Source organism: Onychostoma macrolepis, chromosome 18 (genome assembly GCF_012432095.1).
Source record: "Onychostoma macrolepis isolate SWU-2019 chromosome 18, ASM1243209v1, whole genome shotgun sequence".
Taxonomy (NCBI): domain Eukaryota; kingdom Metazoa; phylum Chordata; class Actinopteri; order Cypriniformes; family Cyprinidae; genus Onychostoma; species Onychostoma macrolepis.
In genome coordinates, this window is record NC_081172.1 from 33717174 (window position 1) to 33739738 (window position 22565).

Below are 22565 nucleotides of genomic sequence, written 5' to 3' on the forward strand. Positions count from 1 at the left end.
TCAGTGAGCCATTCATAAAACAGTCATTTGATTCGCTCCTGAAGGATTCAGCTGTTTTGAAAGAATCGTTTGAATGACTCAGTGATTCAATCACGAACTTCTGCCCCCTGCTGGCCGTTTTTAAGTTTCCCGTCTAAAAGTAGGCATATTACATTATTTTCCTACATTTTTCTATATTCAGAATTTAGTATTTAAAACATTAATCTCATAACATTATTTATGCAATGATAAATACAGTCTAAATGAATAAATGGCACATCTAAATGTCACTTCATGCAGCTTCTGTGCAGTGCTGAGATGAGTTGTGTTTAGATCATTTCATGGATAACAATAGCCAGTCATTCATTCACATTAATTAAGTGTTCAGATAATAATATTGTCTGTTTTCACTTACATCTATTTATTTATTAAATTTTGATTCATTTTGTAGAATTGAATTATAAATTAAGCTGCTATAGTATCGTAAGACATTTTTATGGTATCATGACAACTCTATTATACCACATTCCTTGTTTCAGTTTAACCTAATTCCCACATTTCCTCCGTCGAGTTTAATATCTTTTTTTTTAGATTGTTTGTTCATTCATTCATACAGTAGGCGTCACTGGAGAAGACACCTAGTTGGTGCGACAGGGTCACAGAGCATTTTCTTGAAAAGGAACGTAGGGCAGGATTTACGTATAAATAAATGGACAATTTTTATGATGTAGGCCGAAAATGAGCTTCCCCTCTTTGAAAGACCAGATGCACAGTATGTACTTGGGCATTTGGTGATAAACTGTCTGCATTCATGCACATATATGATGACTTTATTGACTGCAGGGTGTGTCCAATCCCAATGTTTAATTCCAGCCATAATTAAAAAGACCTGAACCAGCAAATCAAGGTTTTAAGGTTCGCTAGAAACTTTCATGCAGCTGAGTTGGGTATTCATTATTACAAGATGCCACTCACTGAAGTTGGAAACATGATACAGAAATGACCTAAACAAAATAATTGCATTGCCAAAAACAAACCCAAATAACTACATTTGAAGAGGATCATGTTTGTGTTGTATAAAGCAACTGTAAATGTTGAGTGATTCACTTTTACACTTGTGGCTATCAGATGTTCTGTACATTGAACCTTGGAAATTCAACATGCAAGTAGTTTGCAAAGTCATTCATTGTAATTTACTTCAGACTGCAAAAGGCGCCATTCTTTAGCGGAAAGGTTTCGACGAAACGGAGAATTATGATCCCTTTGGCTTTCCATACAGAGGCTCGGTCGCAGGTGTGTGTGTGTGTGTGTGTGTGTGTGTGTGCGTGCGGGAGGAGCAGCAGCTCGTGAGGGGTTCGCGCTGAAAATACCTGAGCGCTACCTGTTTGATTCAGTCTTAAAAGTAGTTTGATGTAAAATAGTCCAAAGGAGTCTTTTATTCCGAATCAGATTAATCTCACGCGAGACGATTCAAGATCCGGTGCGATAAGAGAGTGAAAGTAAAACATGCTCAAACGTTTATTCTATAATGTTTCTCTTTTAACAGATGATCAGATGGAATAAATATTTATCACCGGCCTGTCAGCGATGACATAAAACCGGACTCAATCATTCCACGTGATAAAAGAGATACAGCTCATCGTATCCATCCAGCTTTCTGTTTGCTTTAATAAATGCGGACTGGCTCTGAGATCCGATGGATCCATGTGAAGATCCCGCTGGAAGACCTGAGGATCATGAGCTCCAGGGGTGGGATGTCTTCTCACAGCAGGATTATTTGGATTTATACACATCCCTTTCTGATTCCGCAGAAGATCGGAGGACTCGAGAGCAGGTGAATGAGGAAACAGCTGGAGCAGCTCCACTAAACAGGTCCAGTCCAGAGCTGAGACAACCCATCACGACCCAGACCTGTGGCACCACGGTACGGTGATGCTGAAGCCGCGGCGCTGAGGAATCATTATTATAGTCTGTGTGTGAAGTCATTTTAAAGCTTGAAGTTTAGAGGATTTGAATGCAATATACCAGGAATAAAAAAATCTTAATAAAACACAGCAGCTGCTCCTCCCCATACATTTCTGGGTCCTAGCACTAGATTAAGCTATAGAATTACAAAGTTGTTTTGTCCTTGCGTAATTTAGCCTGTGGATGGTGCTCTGTTGATCACTGTATCTCACCTTCGAGGTCAGGGGTCACCAGACTCGGTCCTGGAGGGCCGGTGTCCTGCAGAGTTTAGCTCTAATCTGCCTGGAAGTTATAGTAAGACCTTGATTCGCTGGTTCAGGTGTGTTTGATTTGAGCTAAACTCTGCCCTCCAGGACCGAGTCTGGTGAGGTGACCCTTTTCCTAGATTATGAATTTGACGTTGTTGGTGTCTGTATTTTTGCAGGACTTTTGGGACATTAATTTAATTGATTCAGCACAAGGCAGTAACAGTAGAACTGCATCGCTCTGCACATCAGCGTCGCAGTAAGATGCATCCATCTCTTTTTAATTTTTCTTAATGTGCCTTATGGCTGTCGAATTTCATCCATGTTTACTTGAATTCACTTGCAGACTTAAATGGAATAAATAACGGACATGGCTACGTTCATGTAGCTTACTCCAGCATGAAAAACCGAGCTGCATGCATTTACTTTTATACAACTGGTGTCCTCATTCCTGTTTAAATGCTGTCTCCTGACAGACTACTATCAGAATATGTGCTCAATCACAATGAGTGTAACTCGAGCGTGGTGTGGGCCCGCGTGGCCCCTGTGCACGAGTCTCTGCTGGAGTCCGCTGAACTTCTCTTCAATGTGTCCGTGCCATGGCTGCCCGTGGAACTACCGTACAGAAGCAGATGTAAATATTGCCGATTATATACTCAATTTTACACCAGGTTCAAGCTTTTAGGACACTTTGGCACCTTGATATTATTTTCTTAGTAAACAGCACAGCCCGGGAGCTGATGGAGGGAGTTTTGGTGACTCTAGATCATTCTGCCTCAGTCAGTGGACATTACCTGATGAAACTCTGCGACTCAGAGGAGTATCTCAGAAGGTAACTTCACCTGTCATTTATTTTACATGCCAGTAGTGGATCAGATGTTCTTGCTGAACAGTAATGGGAATACACTCTCCTGTTGCTTAAGTACATTTAGATGTTGATGTCGTTGTTTTGACCGATTTGTTTTGCTTCGTCCAGTGATGAAATCTTGGGATTGTATGAACGCATCCAGGTGTATCAGAAGTTTGCTTCGGATGTTCCAGTGAGGATGGTGCTCAAGGACTCCGTTGACAAAACACTGACACGAGATGTATGGCATTTAATCATAGTGGCTCAGATGCCACGATACAGTTTCTCATTTGAAGAAGGTCATTTTGTTATCAATCGTATGTTTCTGTAGGAGGAAGATGACCGGCAGGTGTTTCACTTTAATCAAGTCCTTGCTTCTGCTTGTGCATTCAACACTATAAGGTTTGCTTTCTTCTCTACTATGGAAGCATAAGCCTGACAAAATTCCATTTCAAATGTAATATGCCAGTGTAGAGCATTCTTCTATTTGAATGTACATTCCCCATACACGTGTGGTGCATTTTGTTATTTAATTGAAATATACTTTGGATGTTATAATTTGCCAAATGAAAATTGTCTGTGTATCAGCTATGATGCGGTGATTGATAGGTGAGGATTTAATGTGATCAGCTCACTGCATTTTCTAACCCATGTTGAATTTTACATTCATCACAAAATATTAATTAACACACAATTTCAGGTTTCTTAATTGTGAATGTAAATGCATTTGAGAAGAAAAAAAAAACATTATTGCCTTAATTACATTTGTAAAGGAAAAATATCCATTGTAATTGAAATTGTGCACATTAATGCGTTTAAATGCATTTGAACTGATAAATTCAAGTTACATTTGTAATTTGAACTTTTGTTTTGCTCAGAATGTACAGAAATTCATTGACACTTTATATATTACATTTCAAATAGAATTTTGCCAGCGCTATGCCTTTATATTTCACATGATCTATTTGTGTACTTAAAGTTTATGTTCTTGATTGTGTATTCAAGTGCCAACACACTGAATCTCATTTGTTCTCTTAGGTCATGTCTGCAGGAGAAACTGAGCAGCTACAGCCAGGAAGTAAACAAGCTCTTGAGAAGCCGGGTTTGTGTTTCACTGAAAAGAAAGAATCCCACATGCATGACTGAACTTCCTGTGAATTCCATGTGAACCTATTACGTGTATTGTAGAATTCATTCTGAATGACCTGTGTGTCATTGCACGGCTTCATTAGTTGGTGCATGCTGTCAATAAACTCCACAAAATGTAATGACTGACTGAAAGGGTTTGTGTTTGATATGTCAGTGTGGTGGAGTGAGGGAGGTTGTGGAGAGCGTTCATGCCGTGTGTGAGCAGCTGTGTGGCGTCACTACAGTAGATCTGGAGGAGGCTGTCGGACGGCTCCAGCGCTTCGCTCCAGTCACACTGGTACAGCCTGAGCAACACGCTCCATCTGCTGTTGAATGTGTGTCTAATAAGTCATTTAATTGCATGAAATTATTAAATAGAATGTTTTTTGTTTTTTTTCCCTAGACTCGAGCTGAAATGTGTGACTGTGAAACTGGTGAGTCTTTATACTAAAGTGAAGTCATTCGTTCCACGCAGTCATTTCAGGGTTTGTTCTGTTTCAGTGGAAACTCAAGACACATACAGTCAAACCAAAATTTATTCAGACACCTTCAACATTTCTCACGTTAACAGTTTATTCGCTATAGTTTACAAATGGTAATAAAATATGAGAAGAACTCTTGAGTTAAACTGTCAGAACAAAGAAAGGTATGTAATGAATTGGGTTGAATAGCTGTCAGCTGATAAATTTAAGAACACCTTTAGATAAAACCAATTTAGCTCAACCAATTACCAAGCAATGCTTCATTCTGTTCAGTCTGTGTGGAAAAAGGTTGCATTAGCAACACTTCAGCAAAACATGCTCAGGTCAGAGTGTCTGAATCATTTTTGGTCCTAAATTTTTATCAGTTTTACAGGTAGTCCACTGTATGAAGAATTTTTGTTTACTTTATTTTGCTATCCTCACTTACATAAATGAACTATAGTGTCCTGCACCCACTAGTAAAAAAAAAAGTATCAAAAATTATATTTGGTGTCTATATTTTTTTTCTGTATAAGTTGTTTGATGTATAAGAGCAGTGTAGTTTTTCCAGTGATTTGCATGCATTGTAAGTGTAAGTGTATGTGTTTCAGCTGCAGTCATGCTCCATCACGCTCTGCTGAAGCTGCTGCACATTTTCTTCACAAACTTTGATTTGGACTTCAGAGGACAGGAGGACCATCCGAATCCACCTACAGCAGACGTCACGCTCCACAGCTGCATGCTGCAGGTCAGCCTGACGTGCCTCTACAGACTGCTGCCCGGTTGGATAAACAGGTATGACGAGATGCTTAACACAACAGAGAAACCCAGTCCCCAGAAGGTAGCTTTGACTGCAGAAACAAAACCACAACTGTGTAGTGACAGTCTGCCATAGCTCTCAAATATCCTTCAGTTCAAACAATCCTCTGTATCAGTTCTGAGAGATGAGAGAAAATCATGACATGAAGATGAGAAAATGATTATTAATGGGTGAACTGTAATTGTGAGGAATATGAGTCATGATGTGTGTGTGTTACAGTTATGATCACTTCAGCGTGAGCTGCTCGCTCACGTACTGCGGCAGGAATCTGACTGAACCTGTTCTGTCTGAGAACATCAGCACATCACTGCAACTCAGCTGCAAGATCCAGTGCAACCGGCTGTAAGAGCTACTTCATTTACAACTCCATAGACTACTCATGTGTGACGATAAACGTGCATTCTTAAAGGCCACATCTGTTCTGCATGCTTATTTTAATGAGGGTATTCCATTCCTTGGGTTTGGGTTCAAAAGGTGCAAGTAAACAGGTTAATATATGACAGAGAGAGTTTTCATTAATGAATACTTTCACTAAATGATGCACTCTGGGTTTTTATGTGCTGGGAAACTCTTACAATGCAAGGATGTCACTGGTCAAAACGGTGCATAAGGTTGATATTATTTATCAGGATAAATACAATTCAGACTCAGTTTTCACATAGAGTTCACATAGTCCAAGCATCTAGTGAACTCATTGTGCTGTGTCTGTCTGTGGAACACGGGGTTGAGTTCAACAACGCCAACTAGATTGTTTTCCCTGATGTTCTTGTGTGTTTCAGATTGGTGTTTCCCGTTCCAGTAAAGGAACTTCCATATGAAGCGATGTTATCTTTTCATCTACTGGGCTCAAAACAGGCCAAAACCCCCGAGCTCCTGTGCTGGGCGGTCCTTCCTCTTTTTAACAACAGGTATGCCATTCACCTCATCAAACCTGTTTAAAGGGATGCTTTGATGTTTCGAAAAATGTTGGGAAACAAACAACATTAGACCAGTTTTATGAAAAAAAGACACTATTTCTCAAATTATCTTCTTCTTTAGAAAACATTTAGTGCCAGTTTTACTAAACAGGGCAAATTAGCGCGAGAGCGCAATTCCAAAAGAGCGCCAATGGGCCTGGAAATTTCTGTGGGTGATTTGCTAACAATACGCAAATTAGAGAATGCAGACGCAACATCTCATTTACACATCGACCAACGCAATATACAAAATTATAATTATACAAATTAGCGTAGTCGCGAATAAACAATAAAGAAATATATAAGCCACAGTAGCCTACATTGAAAAGAACCAGAGGCCAAAAAAGGAAGGTCTGCAACAGTTTTGATAGAGCTGGTATTGCGTGACTCCTAGTTGAGGGTTCCAAGGTGTTGGGTAATATATAAAATGTAATGTAATGTAAGGGAAATGTAGCTCAAAGGGGATCATTTATGATTTTATTGGGAATTTGAACAGAATCACTGTTTTGCGGCTGATCACTGAGTCGGCAGCGATTCACTGAACGAGCCGTATAACATCAACTCTGCACTGGATATTAAAATCCAAAATATAATGAAAACACTATTAATAAGCACAGTAACAAGATCGGCAGTTTAAGACATTAACTTGTAAGCACAAAACACAAGATACTTCTCTTTTCAATATAAATAAGACTTTATTTATAAATCTAAGACATGTAAACTAATCTAACACATGAACACATGCTGTAACGGGTGGAAGAATCACACGACAAGATGAGTGCAATAAATGCCCCGAAGGGTGCGTTTATTGTGCAAATAGTGGCGTGCCGTAGGCTTCAGGTGCTGTGTCTTCGTGCTCCAGGATCTACTTCTTTGCCGTGCTCCAAGTGCGTGAGTGTCCGGTGTCCGTGCGGTGCAGGTGCTTCGGGCTGGCCGGCTAAACGCTGCTCTCTGGAAGGAAAGGGAGAGGAAAGTAAGTGATACTTCACTGGAGTCATGTCTCACCCAAATGCGCCTCTTGGCGTCTTATATATCCGCCTCGTGATGAGGTTCAGGTGTGGCCGGCCAGCCCGCGTTAATGGCGTGCAGGTGATTCGCCTCCGTTTCCAGGGCGACGCTGATGAGGTCCCGGGACACGCGTCACAATGCATTCACACAAGTTGCAGAAAGAGAAAGTGAGGAAAGGATGAGTTTAGAGAATGAAAATGTGAAAACCCAAGTTTATAGCAATATGTGCAATTGCGTAGACCTGAACAACCATCAATCACTTAATTAACCCTCGCATTGAGTTTCTCAGTGAGGCTAAAATTTATATTAAATGCACCAGCTCAGTTAGAATCTGGAGGTTACTTGCTGCGTTGCCTTTGTGTTAAGGGAATCCCTTTTGTCATCGTCGTTGCAGGAAAAGGTGGTTTTCCGAGGTTGCTGATTGGCGGACAGTTCAGTGGTCGTTCGTAGTGAAGTCTTGGGGAGCCAATGGTTGGGTGTTGGCTGAAGATGCGGAGTTGGTCTGGTTGAAGTTTGGGGCGGGTGCAGTCGGAGCTGCAAACTTATCTTTTGAATAAGAAACTCAACGGAAAGAAAAGAGACTAAAGTAAAAGAATAAAAGGATGTAACGGGACTAGGAGGTTTTTCTTCTCATCGTGGTGTTAAGTAGCAGCTGGCATGTAGGCCAGAGCACGCTCAAAGAGCGCTAAAAAGCAGCGTCAAAACGCGGTGGCAAAAAGAGAAGAGCAAAAAGAAGAAGAGCAAGATTTGACGGTGTCCTGAGTTTTTAAACTCGGCTTTTGGACACGTCCCAATGGGTGTCTTGACCAATTAGATATGATCTTAGCTCGTTTCTCCTCCCCATCCATAAATCATATATCAGTCACACGGTCCGAATTTTACACGCTCTTGCAAAATATCATTTTGGACATGATTTCTATAACAAGACTATGATACATTTGACAAAGACTTGATTGGAAGAAACGTTTAAAGCATGATTTTTCAAACTCATACATACCAAACAAGGATATGAACCCTTAAGCTATTTTGGTTATTAAAAAGACACACAATAAGTGATTAAAACATGATAGTCCAATGTGTGGGTTACATGCATAATATGGATTTATGCATAGAAATCATTAGTTGCTCATAAGTCCTTTTAAGATGATTTTAGGTGCATATGGAAAAGACAGTCTCTGTGAACAAAGGAATTTCAGTCTGGTCTGTTTTGGGTGGGGGGGGGACCCGCCCAAGAAAGTCTGTAGCTCGTAATTTCTATCACAGATTTACATGTGACGGTCATCTCTTTGACCATCAGTCTTGATTACTTGCCCCAAATTTGACATTTGACAATTTGGAATTATCAATAAGTGTTCCTTTTGTTTTAATGTTGCAAGCTGTTCTGGAAGAGGCTTGTTGGTTAGGCTTTCTTCAGACGGGCTGGAGTTAGGGATCTGATTTACGACGTCCTGTTCCCTTGGGGCCTCTCTGGAATTTCGGCTCCTCATGTTTCGATGTTCTGATCGAATCTTAAATTTGTCTGATTCGTTCTGATCCTACAATGGCGTCTTTTATTTCCTGAAGCAAATTAAAAATAACATGCCTTGGCAAATGATATGCTCGGATAACGTGTTCTTCTGACATTCAAAATAAATTAATACGTGTGGAAAAAAATCCCCTCCCTTCTACCCTTCTCTCTGTTCTCTGCGGTGCCTCCTCTAGCAACAAATTGCATCCATTTCAAGCACAAAATAGTTTAAGACATGCTTTTTATGGGAGTTAAATAATGGTGCAAATGCCAGTAATTTGACGAGTGCAAACATTAGTAAATCTCGTTGCGTGATTCATTTGAATACTCTCCTTCCATAAATTTTACGTCTGAAAGGGAAACTCCTACAACTGCATATTCAAAAATAACTGTATCCACGCCTTTTAAAGCGCTAATTCGTCACTTTGCATTTTTAGTACTATTTTAACGCCAAAAGATGGTTTGCGCTGGCGCAAGCTGTTAGTAAAACTGGCCCTTAGTCTTCAAACTGTTCAATACTGCCAGAACTGCCAATAGTTTATTCACTCTGATGCCCAACGCTTTCAATGCAGCACGAGCATGTTCTTGCGTTGCATTGTGAATTGTGTTTTTCTGGAATCCAAGAGTCTGCCTACATTGATATAGTGTGTTTTAGACCTTCATATGCAGTGAATATGCTTTGATCAATGTTTCTTTGATGCTGTGATTGATGGATTGGTGCTGTGCTATTGCAGGACTCTAGTTCGTGGCACAGTTCTGCTCAGTATGTCCACACAGGTGCCGCCCGTCTGTCCTCCGTCACCGGCACTGAGTGACATCCATCGACAGCCCACTGGAGTCATTCTACAGGTGACACACACATGCTTTTACACTCTCTGGCAACATCATTTATTAGTATTCAAACAGTGCAATTTATATATTCTCTTCCTAATAGGAGACGCATGTGAAGAAGTGTTGGGCGATATGCTCAACTGTCATATCGTCAGCCAGTGAGATTGCCGATACATGATATTATTGTGCTAATTTATTTAATTATCTATTTCAGTGATCCTCAAATCTGGCTCGAGAGATCCACTTTCCTGCAGAGTTTAGCTCCAACCCTGATCAAACTCACCTACCTGTGATGTTCTAATGATCATGAAGGCATTGATTAGCATGCTCAGGTGTGTTTGATTAGGGTTAGAGCTAAACTCTGCAGGAAAGTGAACCAACTCCATCGTAACACGAAAAGAAGCCTAATGTTTTTAATTCGACTGAATTTGTATTTATTTATTTATTTATTTTTAATTTACTAATTATAATGCTTACATTTCCTCAGTTATTCAAAAAGCAAAGAACATCACAACAGACCTCAGTCTAGCACAAGTTTATGCACTTTAAAAAATGCTCCCGTTATAATCAGTGAAACTATCTACACCATACAATGAATAAATCTCTTATACCTATATCGCACATACACGTTTATGATGAGAAAATTAGCGAGAGAGCTGAATTCAGCGATGACTCATCTGAACTCCTCTGATTGGCCGTTGCATTCATAAACTCAACATAATCATGTGTGATTGGTTATAACGCGCAACTGCACAAAAATAAATTTGATTGAACAAATAATCCCTAATATTAATTAGATAGTATTACTATATTAATAATAATCATTTTTGCTGTCGTCAAAGGTGATATCTCAGACTGTCGTCGATACAGATACTATCGTCTATCGGCACAACCCTAATGTGCAGGACACATTCTTGAGGGCTTTTTTGAGTGTTAAAGTATGAAGTTAAACTTAAGGCATTAATTCATAAATGAAACTGATTTTTCTCTGCAGATTGATTTCCCGGAGTCTGAGCAGTGGCGATATGAGCGAGTGGCGGCTGGGCCCGAATCAGTCCTGGAGTCGGCGCTGTGTGAAGAGCTGCAGAAGAGAGTAACAGAAGTGTGTCAGAAACACTGCCTATCGCTGTCAGTAAGATAAGACACTCATGAGCAGTACAGACATTGTGGTTGATGTGGACATTAATGTCACTTCCTCTGTTTAAACGTTCTGCAGCATGACTGACAATGAGAAGGCCTTCCTGTGGAGCAAGCGGCACATCTGCAGTCAGAGGAACTCGCGCCTGTACTTGGTTTTGGGCAGCGCGCCGCAGTGGAGACCGCAGAACCTGCCGGAAATATACTCCGTCCTGGAGCGCTGGAGCCCCGTGAGCGCCGAGGAGGCCCTGTTCCTCCTGAGTGATGAGTACATATATAATCCATCAGTTTTTCTGTGCAGTGTAATGTTTTCTTGGACGTGATTTGTTTTTCAGATAGCATCACTGTGGATTCTCTGGAGTGAGCGGATGGTTTCAGCGGCTCTAGTGTTGAAGTCTTTGAAATCAGTCCTGAAAGAGAGTTTTTTTTTTTTTTTTTAGCAGATTGACTCTCTGCATTTTGTAATCTTTGTACACTATATTATGTCTTCATTTCATCTGCCAACAAAACATTATAAAATATATCTATAACTCCAGACATTGTTTGATGTAGATTGACTTCTGAAAAACATTCATTTTCCTTGTTTAATTATGTGTTTATATTATATAGTCACCAAAACGTTTTTCATTATGTCATGAAAACGTAAAACTGGTCATACTGGGACCTAGCGCAGTGTCAGAAACAAAGAAAACATTCATTATGCTCAAAAGTGAAAAAGCTTATCATTTTTAGTTTTTATTTATTAATTTGTTACGAAATTTGTTACATTTATGATATGATATGATTATTACTTTAGTAAACTGTAATGTTTACGTTTCCATGTAAGACATGTAATTGCAGAAAATGGAAAAATATTGTGATACCTTTTTTTTGCTTATATTACCCACCCATTTGTCTTGATGAATGATTTTAGTTGTCATCATCACAGTGAATAATGATGTTAATTGTGAGCTTATCAATACCGTGGCGGTTATTTTCTTGGGTTTTAGTTGATGCTGCTCTGATCAGATCAAACACAGAGACTGAATAAACTACTGCAAACAGCTTTTACTGCACTGCTGCTGTGAGCTAGAGAATAAGCTATATATGTGTATTACAGTGAAGCGGATGTGTTTGTCTGTCAGGTTTCATGACCAGTATGTGCGGTCAGCGGCTGTGCAGTGTTTGCAGCAGATGTGTGACAGTGAGCTGGAGGAGTTTCTGCCGCAGCTGGTGCAGGTGAGACGCATTATAATGCTGAAGATAACTGAACAAACTCGTTTGTGTCTGATGTGTGATCTCTGCTCCAGGCTCTGAAGATGGAGTGGGACATCGATGGGCCGTTGATGAAGCTTCTGCTCTCAAGATCTTTGCACTGCATCCGTATCGCTCAGCAGCTGTACTGGTGTGGAAACATGCATCACATCAGCTGTGGCTTTTCCCTGTTTTTAGTTGTATTGAATGGAGTTATTATAATGGACTGGAACTGTAAACCATAATAGAAACATAAGGGTCATTCCGTGTCAACTCAACCAGAGGTCCCCAGCTCAAATTTTTGATTTTGCTAATATTTTTTCTGGAGAAGGACAGACATGTATAGTGACAAAAGCTGAAATATTAAATGTCATGGATGAATATTTATGGAGTAATCTTCTATTTTGTAGAGGGGGGTCATAATGGCAATTTTCACCTGAGATTCAGAGCCAAATTACAGGAGGGTAAAAATGACTTCAGAAAGATGACAGCATCATAATGTTTTTTCTACACAGACATTGGTAGCTCTATTAGTAAAATCTGTTGACTTTAGCAATCTTTGTTGCTTTATGGTGACCATTCCAAAATGAGGTAAAAGCACTCTAACTTAAGAAAAAGAATATTAGTTGGCACTCAGACAGGTATGTTCATGTCTGTAGTTTTGACTGAAGGAAACGATGTACATCTCTGGTTTCAACATTATTTGTTCTTCAGACATTTCTCTTTAAAAGAAAAGAAGTATCATATTTTTGCAGAGTGACCCACATTTGGTTTTTGACCACTGAAAATGTGTACAATTTAAAGATTTTCTCCTGGAGCTATATTGAAATTCCAATATCTCTGGAACAAAACCATACAGGGCCTTAAAAAATGAGGTGCCAAAAGGAAAGTTTGTTAAGACACAAAATATATAAGCACATTAGGATATCGTTAATTCTTCTTGAGTTACAGGCCTGCGAATTTTGTAGAAAAAACTTAGTGCTCTTTCCCTATTTTTGATTGGTCACCATTGGCACATAATGCAACAAAGACTGCTAAAGTCAACAGATTTTACTAACAGACATAACAATCTCTGTGTGCAAGTAACATTATGGTGCTGCCATCTTTCTGAAGTCATTTTTACACCCTTGTAATTTGGCTCTGAATCTCAGGTGAAAATTGCCATTTTGACCCCCCTCTACAAAATAGTGGATTACTCAGTCAATATTCATCCATCACATTTAATATTTTGGCTTTCATCACTATACATGTCTGTCTTTCTTCTGTCTTTTCTATCAGCAAAATCAAAAATTTGAGCCGTTTTTGAAATGTGGTTGATTTGACACGGAATGACCCTTAAGAAAGAGCAAATGCATCATGTGGATTGTGATCTGGATGCGTGTAGGCTGCATGGACTCAAGGATCTGTGTGTGTGTAGGTTACTCGTGGACTCTCTGGACGACTGGCTCTATAAGAGTTGGATGAATAAGGTTCTGTCGGCGCTGAAGCACTGCTGCGGTCGCGCTCTGAGACACGAGCTTCAGCGCCAGAGCAGATTGGTGGATCTTCTCACTCAAGTGGCGGAGAAAATCCGTACAGCTGACAAAACCAAGAGAAAGGTCTCATAACATACCAGGCAACAACCCCAACACAGAGAGCCTTAACTTAAGAAGATCCTTCTTAGCTTTGTTTCCGAAATGAAATGGTTAAAAATGTTGTTTTTGTGCAGGATGTGTTTAGCCAAGAGAGAGGGAAGATTGTGAGCTTTTTTGCAGATGGACAGTCCTGCAGGCTTCCGTTAGATCCAGCGGTTGTGGTCAAAGGTGTGAATATTGAGGTAAATTCAATAAATGCATTTACTGTGCATGAGTGATTATGACTGTTTTTATATTGTTGATGTATGTATTTGTGTCAGATTTGGCAGATAAGAACCGAGACGTATACCACAGTAGCACTGCGTGCACATTTTTCAGTCTTTTACTGAATTTTAATTGAAGTCGATTAACTAAAAATCCTTAATCATTTGTAGTCCTTTATTAATGAAATTTCCATCTTGTTTTGTCAGTAACACATCTGTGCTCAGTGCTCTTTCATTCTTACAGGTGCTGTGTTTCAGGGCTTTGGTTTGTCTTTTTATTCTGCTTTTGCAGTAAAAAGAGCATCTTGTGATCTGATTTCATGATCAGTATTACAATTATTATTAGATTATTGGAGTACTTTTGTCTAAATTCCTTCTAGTGTTCTTTAATGCCTGCCCGTGAAAAGAGAGTATGAGTGTAAGAGTATGTTGAATGTTGTGATCTATATGATCAACTATAGCACTAAGATCTGGTAGAAATAGCGGTGAAAATCAGGTCATTTGTAATTTAAATGAGGGCAGTCTCTTGATATGATCTAGATTCTTAATAGATACAATTTTTCTGTGAGAAGGAGCATAACTGAGCAGAAACAAATTTGTGTTTCTTTGCATACTTTGCACAGGCATGCAGATGAACCCAGAATATAAACAGTGCGCACATTTTCACATTGTGTTTTCCCATAGAAAACCTTTATAAAGAAGCACATTTAGCGCATTGCGTTCATATTCTGGCTTGCCTATAAAGAATGCATCATCAATAAGGTGTGTACTGAATTTGATCTTTTAATACATTAAGGCACTTTAAGTGTTTTTAAATGTTTTAATGTCCTTCGGCAGGTACTTTATATGGATTGCAAATGGCCAAAACTTGCATTTTGTTCACATATCTTTGTTTTATTCTTTTGAGAGGTGATCTAAATATCTGTGGATTGGAAACAGACAGATATTGACAGGCTTGTGCTGCAGTTCTATGGATGTTTTGCCCTCCAGGTCTTCGAAGCCGGTCACGTGACTGAAAATTATGAATAGTTTTGTGTTCAAGCATTGTTGTTCCATGATACACCACTGGTGTCACTTTCAAGAGCTTGAGTTTCTGGTTATATCCATCACTGCTTGTGGTTATAAATGTTGGCTTATGGATGCATGAAAATCTCAAGAAAACTATGTATGTCTCAGTCTTTTAAGGTCTTTAATTCAAACGCAGCGCCCATGGAAGTGTCCTTCATCACCGCTGACCCGCTGGGCCAGAACTACAGCCTCATCTGCAAAGTATGAAGATCCGTCACAAGTTATGTTGTCAGCGCTCGTTGAATTCATCTTAAAGCATGATTTTTGCTGTTGTGTTTTGGCTCAGACCGGAGATAACCTGCGGCAGGACATGCTGGTGCTGCAGATCGTGCACGTTCTGGACCGCATGTGGAGACTGGAGGGACTGGACATGAGGATGGTCACCTACAGATGCATTTCCACTGGACGAGATCAAGGTCAGTCAGACGATGAAATGATAGTGGGTTTCTGCTGTTATAATCACACTGATAAATTGCAATCCTTTACTCATCATATTGCATCAGTATTTTAGTTTGCTGCTCAATCATACAATTCCCTGAACAACAGCAAGTGCAAACCTGACTGAATCTCTCACAGACATCTCTTTGGCTTGTTTGCTGCAGATTCACATTCAGTCCAGTTATTATATGGTGATGCATTGCATCATTATATGGTGTATTGAATGATGACGTGTATGTGTGTGATATCACGGCGAGGCCGGCCGGTGTTTTTCTGTTTTGAAATCTTGAAGACACATTTGTTAGGTCTTATTTTTCTGAGATAGCCCAGATGAAGGGAGCTCAAAATGTTCTTGGAGAGATCTGCCTTCAGACTTCAGTTCCAGCCACGCTCCAGTGATCACGTGTTTTCCTGAAGGTCTTAGTTAGCCACTTCACACGTACGTTTGATCAGGGTTGGAGCTGGACTTTGAACACCTCTGTTCAAATAGTAGATAAGTTGGACTAACAAGGAAGTTTTGAGTCATGAGTATGTTTGTTTATAGAACAATGACCTTATCGATGCCAAAGATCAATTCAAATTGGATTCCTCAATGAATGACCCCATTAAATAAGACAAACGGTCTCTGAAACAGTATTTAAAATGACGATCTAGCCTTTCTGTGTGGATTTTGCATGTTTTCCCTCACAATCCAAAGACATGCTCTGGTTTTGCTACAAGAATGGTTAATGCAGTAATGCATACAGATCATTTTTAGATAAGAAAGTAAGAGTTTGTGTCGTGAATGGTTGGGTTCAGGTTTAGTGGAAGTGGTGCGTGACGCCGTGACGCTGGCAAAGATTCATCAGGAGTGGGGTCTGTCTGGAGCGCTGAGGGAAGACACACTAGAGAAATGGTTCCATATGAGGAACAAGACCAAAGAGGACTACGAGAAGGTAATGCATATATACAGTGCATGTCTTCTTCGCTGATGTCTGCTCTTGGCCTCAGTGTGCGGTGCGTTTGTCTCTCGTCTGACCTTCAGGCCGTAATGAACTTCCTTCACTCCTGCGCCGGCTGGTGTGTCGCCACATTCATTCTGGGCATCTGCGACCGCCACAACGACAACATCATGATCAAACACAGCGGCCACATGTTCCACATCGACTTCGGCAAGATCATGGGTAATGCGCAGAAGTTCGGTAGCATCAAGAGGCAAGTGATTTGATTTCTTGGCACTTTGGGTAATGAAAAAGTAGGGCTGGGTGATAAATCGATAATGATAATTATCTTGATATAAATTTACTCTAGACAACGATATGACGAGCTCAATAAATGTTCATATTGGCATGTTTCTGCGGCAAAAGCGGAACAAAGCGGCGCTAGTCATTTGAAGCGCGACACACGGAGCGTTTATCTGCTGGGGTCAGAGTTCAAGCGGCAGCGCAGCGGTTGTGAGCTTCACTAGAGCAGATGCGGTGATCACGTGACACTGAACAGCGCTGTGAGATCCAGCGTGATTTTTTTTTTTTTCAGCTGCTTACACACAAAATCTTTACTTGTCACACAGTTTCTGAAAGCTGACTCACCAAATCTGCAAAACCAGACACTGATTCTCAGCCTTTGAGTTTTCAATTTCAGAAAACACTTTTTGCAAAACACAACACACAGTTCTCTCTGTAACACATACAAATCTAACAGGAATTAATATTATGGCAAAGGTGTTTGCAAATGTTTGCTTTTGAGACGTGTTTGTGATATTTTGAATGCAGTGCTTCATTTTGCAAGAGATGCGAGGCATTTTGTGTGCAATTCTTGGATTTGTGTGTAAAGTAAAAAAAAAAAAAAAAAAAAAAAGAGGCAAAGTTTTGAAAATGTAAGCAGTTAAAAAAAAACTGTAAACTAGTTTAAAGCCGGATGAAACAGCGCTGACAAACAGCAGAAACACTGCGCAACGATACATTCAGAAGACTTTTTCATCTACCATGGATTTACTGTAGTAACACTAACTGCACCGTGGTATTGTGTCAGAATTGTGGTTATTTGTATCGAATTGTATTATATTATTAAGGTAGACATAAATTAAATGCATTAAAGGACTAATGGAATATAATTACAGTACTTTTGTGATTAAGCTATACTGTAGCATGTGTGCATTTATAATAAATGTTTTTAATGTTTACTGTTTTTCATACAAATACCTAAAAACCATAAAGTTATATTTTTACCATGGTATTGAGGTGTGCTATATGTGTGGTTTTAACTGTGTTCATCATGATTTAAATGTATGCTGCTATGGAAGACCAATGATTAATAATAATAATAATAAAACAAAAATACTCAGTCAGAAGAATTACATTTATTCACCATATAAAAATGAGGTTGCCACAATTTTTACAGATTTGACTGACTTTGATAATGAATGACTGAATGAATGAATGATGCATTTATATAATGAACAAAAATGTACATCTGCATCTTATCAAATGAATATTTCTAAGAGAAAAAAGTCATGTTATTAATATTATCAGGCAACACAAAACTGTTTCTTGATTTGAAACAATATCACATGCAGAAACAAAGAAATACATTTTTCTATTAAGATATTTATTTTGTTAAGGAAAATGAATGGTCTGGTTTATTTCACTTTGGAGCAAAAATATGGCTTTAAACTTGAAATAAATAAAGATTTGACATTTTTCGTGATAATTATCAATATCGACTGATACGGAAAAAAAAGTGTTCGTGATAATTTTTCTGGCCATATCACCCAGCCCTGTGAAAAAGAATCCCTTCTAAACGAAATGTCCCTTTGTGAACGGACAGAGACCGGACGCCGTTCATCTTCACGCCAGAGATGCAGCGCTTCATCACGGGCGGCGGGGAGAATCCGCAGCGCCTGCATCGCTTCGTGGAGCTGTGTTGTGATGCATACAACCGTCTGCGCAGACGCTCCGCTCTGGTGCTCGCTTTGCTGCAGCTGGTGAGGCTCTGTTTGTTTTACTTGGTTTTACAGTGTTTGGTAATTATTACATGATGACACCCATTCCCGTTTTCTGTGTCGATGTCTGCTTGTAGATGCTGGCGGCCGGTATTCCTGAACTGAAGGACATCCAGGACCTAAAATACGTTCACAAAAAACTGAGACCTCATGACTCTGAGCTGGAAGCCACTTCATATTTTACTAAGTAAACATCACTCATGTGACCAACAAATGGTTAATCTATCATGTTATATTATGGTCTGTGTGTCTTATTTTTGAATATGTTGTTTATTTGTTTCTAATGTCTGTTCAGTCCTCTTATAAAATGTATTTTAAAAAAGTTTGATATCATCTACGTTTGTAGGGCTGTAATTATGAATACAGCGTAAGGAGAGTTTGTTGTACGTGGATTTTCCATGTTTTATTATCTCTTATTAATCTTATCAGTAGATCTTTATGCATCTGTCAGACTCATTCTGCAGTGAATAGATCATGTCCTCTTCTCACACGGCACTTTTGGCCTTTGCAATAAGAGAGATGATTACAGTTTTAGAAATAAACATGGCTGCTCACATCTATGAGTGTTTACAGAGGTTCTACTCATGGCGAAGTAGTAGACTTGTGTTTTCTGTTGCAGAAAAATCAAGGAGAGCATGGAGAGTTTCCCAGTCAAGTTAAACTTCCTCATCCACAATATGGTGCAGTTTTCCTCCGTCAAGCGTTCTGAAGCGCAGGCTAACAGCCAGATCTCCTCCAACGCTAACATACAGGAGGCTGTGATTCAGAAATATACAGTGAACGGCAAAGACGTGGTGAGTTTCCTTCTCAAAAACCGGTAATGAGACCTCAGGACGATCTTTGAGAAGCGTGTGAAGGTGTTCAATAAAAAGACGTTTCTGCAACTGTGCTATTAGTATGTGTCTAAAAATAATATTGTATACTTCCAGTCTACCTTTTATGTGCTTAAGAAATTTATACTTAACGTATACTACTCTTGGCTTATACTGGCAAGTATACAGAAAAATCCTATGTTTGTACTACTCAATGCTATTTTTTTCACACCAGTTGGCTTCTTTGAGGTAAAACACCAGCATATGTTTTCTATACTATCTGATAAACATAGATGTTTAATCTAGAGGAACTAGTCATCTGGATGAAATGGCTCAAGATCTTTCATTTAAACGAATGCCATTGATTCATACATAGAGCTTCCGCAGAGTAAACCATAAGTATGATGTTAGCTTCACTTCTAGAAAACCGTATAGATTGGTAGTTTACTGAGAGTATACTTCAAAGTGTACTTTCATAAACTAGAAGTCAGCTAGACGTAGAGTATGTAGCTAATTAACAGCAAGTTCACTTGTAAGTATAGTTTACAGTATGTTTGTTTGCAAAAGAACTAGTTGTGTACTCAAAGTACACATTTAACTAAAAAGTGGGTCAATTTATTCTCAAGCAGTATTGAAACACATTTACAATATTGTGCATTGATATTAGTACTCTGCATAAGTAAAGGGCAAATATATTTTCCAAGTATACTTTAAGTTTACTTAATAAAATGAATTTGAAGAAAATCATAAATGTTAGTAAAATCATACATATCAGCAGAGCATTTCTAATGTCCGCCGTGTCCGTGTCAGACGTACGAGCTGAAGGTGACGATTGAAGACGGATACCTCATCGTTCAGAAGAGCTTTGCTCAGTTTGAGATGCTCCACAAGCTGCTGCAGAAGCACTTCATCGAGTCCACGCTCCCAAAGTAAGAGTCCGGCTCACATGTTATTACTGCTCAGCCGAGGAGGGCCGGACTGATCTGGTCTCTGTCCTGTTCTAGGTTCCCCAGCTGGTTTAACATGTCCTTTACAGCGAGCAGGAAGATGTCTCTTCTGAACAAGTATCTGAAGGAGCTGTTCGAAGGGCCCTGCAAAGGAGTGAGTGCTGCTTCCCAATACTCTACATTACAATACACAACATCATTTCACCAGCGAGGCGAAAAGTGAATGAAAACTATCACAAAACGAACTTGACCGAAGCGTTTCGTCCTTATAAAGATTTAAAAATCTTTGGATGACTCCAGCATCCATAATGATTTACAATAATAAAAAAAAATTACAGTGAGTAATTTATTCATTTGTCATTTTATTCATAAAAAAATTAAAAACTGACTTTTTAATCACACAATTCTGGCTTTATATCACGCATTTCTGACTATATCTCGCAATTGTGTTTATATCAATTGTGTTTAGTGATTCTGAATGGATCCGGTCAGGTCAAGGCAGGAGGTTTAGTGCTGTGGTCCTGTTTGCTATCGCAGCTTGACTTGTGCTTATTTGTATTGGGGGTCGTGGGTGAGTACCGGCATTTGTTTTCCACTTCAAGCACTGTTTATACTTCATCATGTGATTGACAGAACGAATACGTCTGTAGCCTGTTTCTGGACGGACCGAACGCTGCTGTCAAGACAGGTAAAGACTCTAAACCCAACCACGTATTCTCTTCCTGGACGATGACGCATGAGAAGTATTTGACATTTCACTGCTGGGCTTCTTTGTTTGCAGAGGACTCTAAATGGTTATACAGCTAGCTTGCGGTCATAATAATAATAATAATAAAGTTATTGGATATATATGTCATTGCATGGCTTTGATTTGCTTCAGGAATTCATTCACATATTTTATTTCTGAACTGGCTTGTTCCCAAACCTGACTTATTTTTTAACATTTCTTCTTAAAATGAACATATGAACATACTGTAAACACAGACAGGAGTTCGGTCGCCAGATGCAGTCCTGCATGAATTAAAGACTCGTTGTTTTGCATCATGATGTCTGAAAATGTTTTTGTTTTTCATTTGTTTCAGAAACGGATGCTCATCTCCGACCGCAGATTCAGCTCTACCTGTCTTATAAAGACTATAAGTTATCTGTGATGATAAAGCATTTGAAAAATATTGTGAGTCAGTTTTTTTTTTTCAAGCCATTATTGTTCTTGATTTGAAAATCAGGTAACACTTCACTTAAAGCCTTTATAATACATTATAAAATTATTTTAATGCATGCACATTTAATTATGCTTTGTAATGCACCTATAATGCATATAGTTACCTATAAACCACAGTTATAATACATTATAATAATTATCTATTCATTGTTAAACCTTTAATAGATATAATGCATTAAAACACATGAGAAATAAACCTTTAAATATTACAATGCATTTTAACTTTGGTTACAATCATTTATGAAAAGACAATGCATTATAAAGGTATTCATAATGTACGCTGTAATGAATTATGCATAAAGGCTTCAAGTAAAAAAAAAAAATAATAAAAAAATTCCCTTAAAAATTTTACTTTTTCATTAGATATTTTAATTGATAAATGATATTAATTGGGGTTGTTTGGCTTACAAAATGAAATGTTCTGCTTAGGAGGACGGCATAGGAACGGTTACATTTGTTCACTTTGACACATTTTTGCAGTTGCATGAGTGTAGACCCCTATTCTGAAGTAGAACTGTGTGCTGTCTATCAGAGGTTGTCTAGCGGCGCGTGTCCGGACGCCTATGTGGTCACGCGACTAAGACCCGACCCACAGGACAAGAGCAAGAGGAAGACCAAAGTGGTCCGCAGCAATGACAATCCCACGTTCAATGAGCTGGTAAGGGAAAAGCCATTTCTGTGTATCCTTTCGGTTTCTTCCACGTCACACCGGCTGCTACTGACGTGTGCGTCACGTCCGTGCTTTATTCTTCTCTCAGACCTGTTGCTTTCTCTTCAGATCGAGTACAGGAACGTGCCCAACCTCCACGGCCACGTGCTGGAGGTGACGGTGAAGAGCAGGAAGACTTTTGTAGCGGCTACAAACGTGGTTCTGGGAGACAGAGTTCTGGACCAGGAGAAGTGGTTTCCTCTGGGCTTCTCGGCTGTGTAAAGATCAGCATTCACAGAACCATCAGCTACGTGCTTCTGATGGACATTATGTGTGAGGGAGGACAAATGTTGATCAGTATTAACAGAACTCATTAATGAAGAACAGTCCAGATGCCAGGCCTGGTTTCTCCCAAGCTGTATTTGAAACTACTCGCGTGCTTCACTGTCACTGTATTATTCTCTATAGAGCTGCTTTGATGCACTTCAAGTTGAA

General features: G+C 39.4%; 1 protein-coding gene across 3 annotated transcripts; it reads left to right on the top strand.

Moving 5' to 3' along the window:
• Positions 1–896: 896 nt before the first annotated feature.
• On the top strand, positions 897–22490 carry pik3c2g (phosphatidylinositol-4-phosphate 3-kinase catalytic subunit type 2 gamma). 3 transcript variants are annotated; one of them, XM_058750999.1, is made up of 32 exons: positions 897–1272; positions 2369–2448; positions 2666–2823; positions 2907–3021; positions 3166–3277; positions 3368–3438; positions 4075–4138; positions 4340–4462; positions 4568–4598; positions 5237–5420; positions 5665–5787; positions 6225–6353; positions 9651–9765; positions 10742–10875; positions 10964–11152; positions 12009–12102; positions 12174–12268; positions 13535–13715; positions 13826–13933; positions 15131–15223; positions 15309–15438; positions 16259–16395; positions 16485–16654; positions 18266–18422; positions 18518–18627; positions 19060–19234; positions 20063–20181; positions 20257–20353; positions 20833–20887; positions 21282–21373; positions 21954–22079; positions 22200–22490. In XM_058750999.1, the coding sequence occupies exons 1-32, from the start codon at positions 1234–1236 to the stop codon at positions 22350–22352; spliced, it is 3759 nt and encodes a 1252-aa protein (XP_058606982.1). In that variant the 5' UTR covers positions 897–1233; the 3' UTR covers positions 22353–22490. The 3 variants fall into 3 exon arrangements, with proteins under 3 accessions (XP_058606982.1, XP_058606981.1, XP_058606983.1); XM_058750998.1 differs by lacking the exon at positions 897–1272 and adding an exon at positions 1279–1903; XM_058751000.1 differs by lacking the exon at positions 897–1272 and having other exon boundaries at positions 2368–2448; positions 2536–2823.
• The last annotated feature ends 75 nt before the right edge of the window (positions 22491–22565 follow it).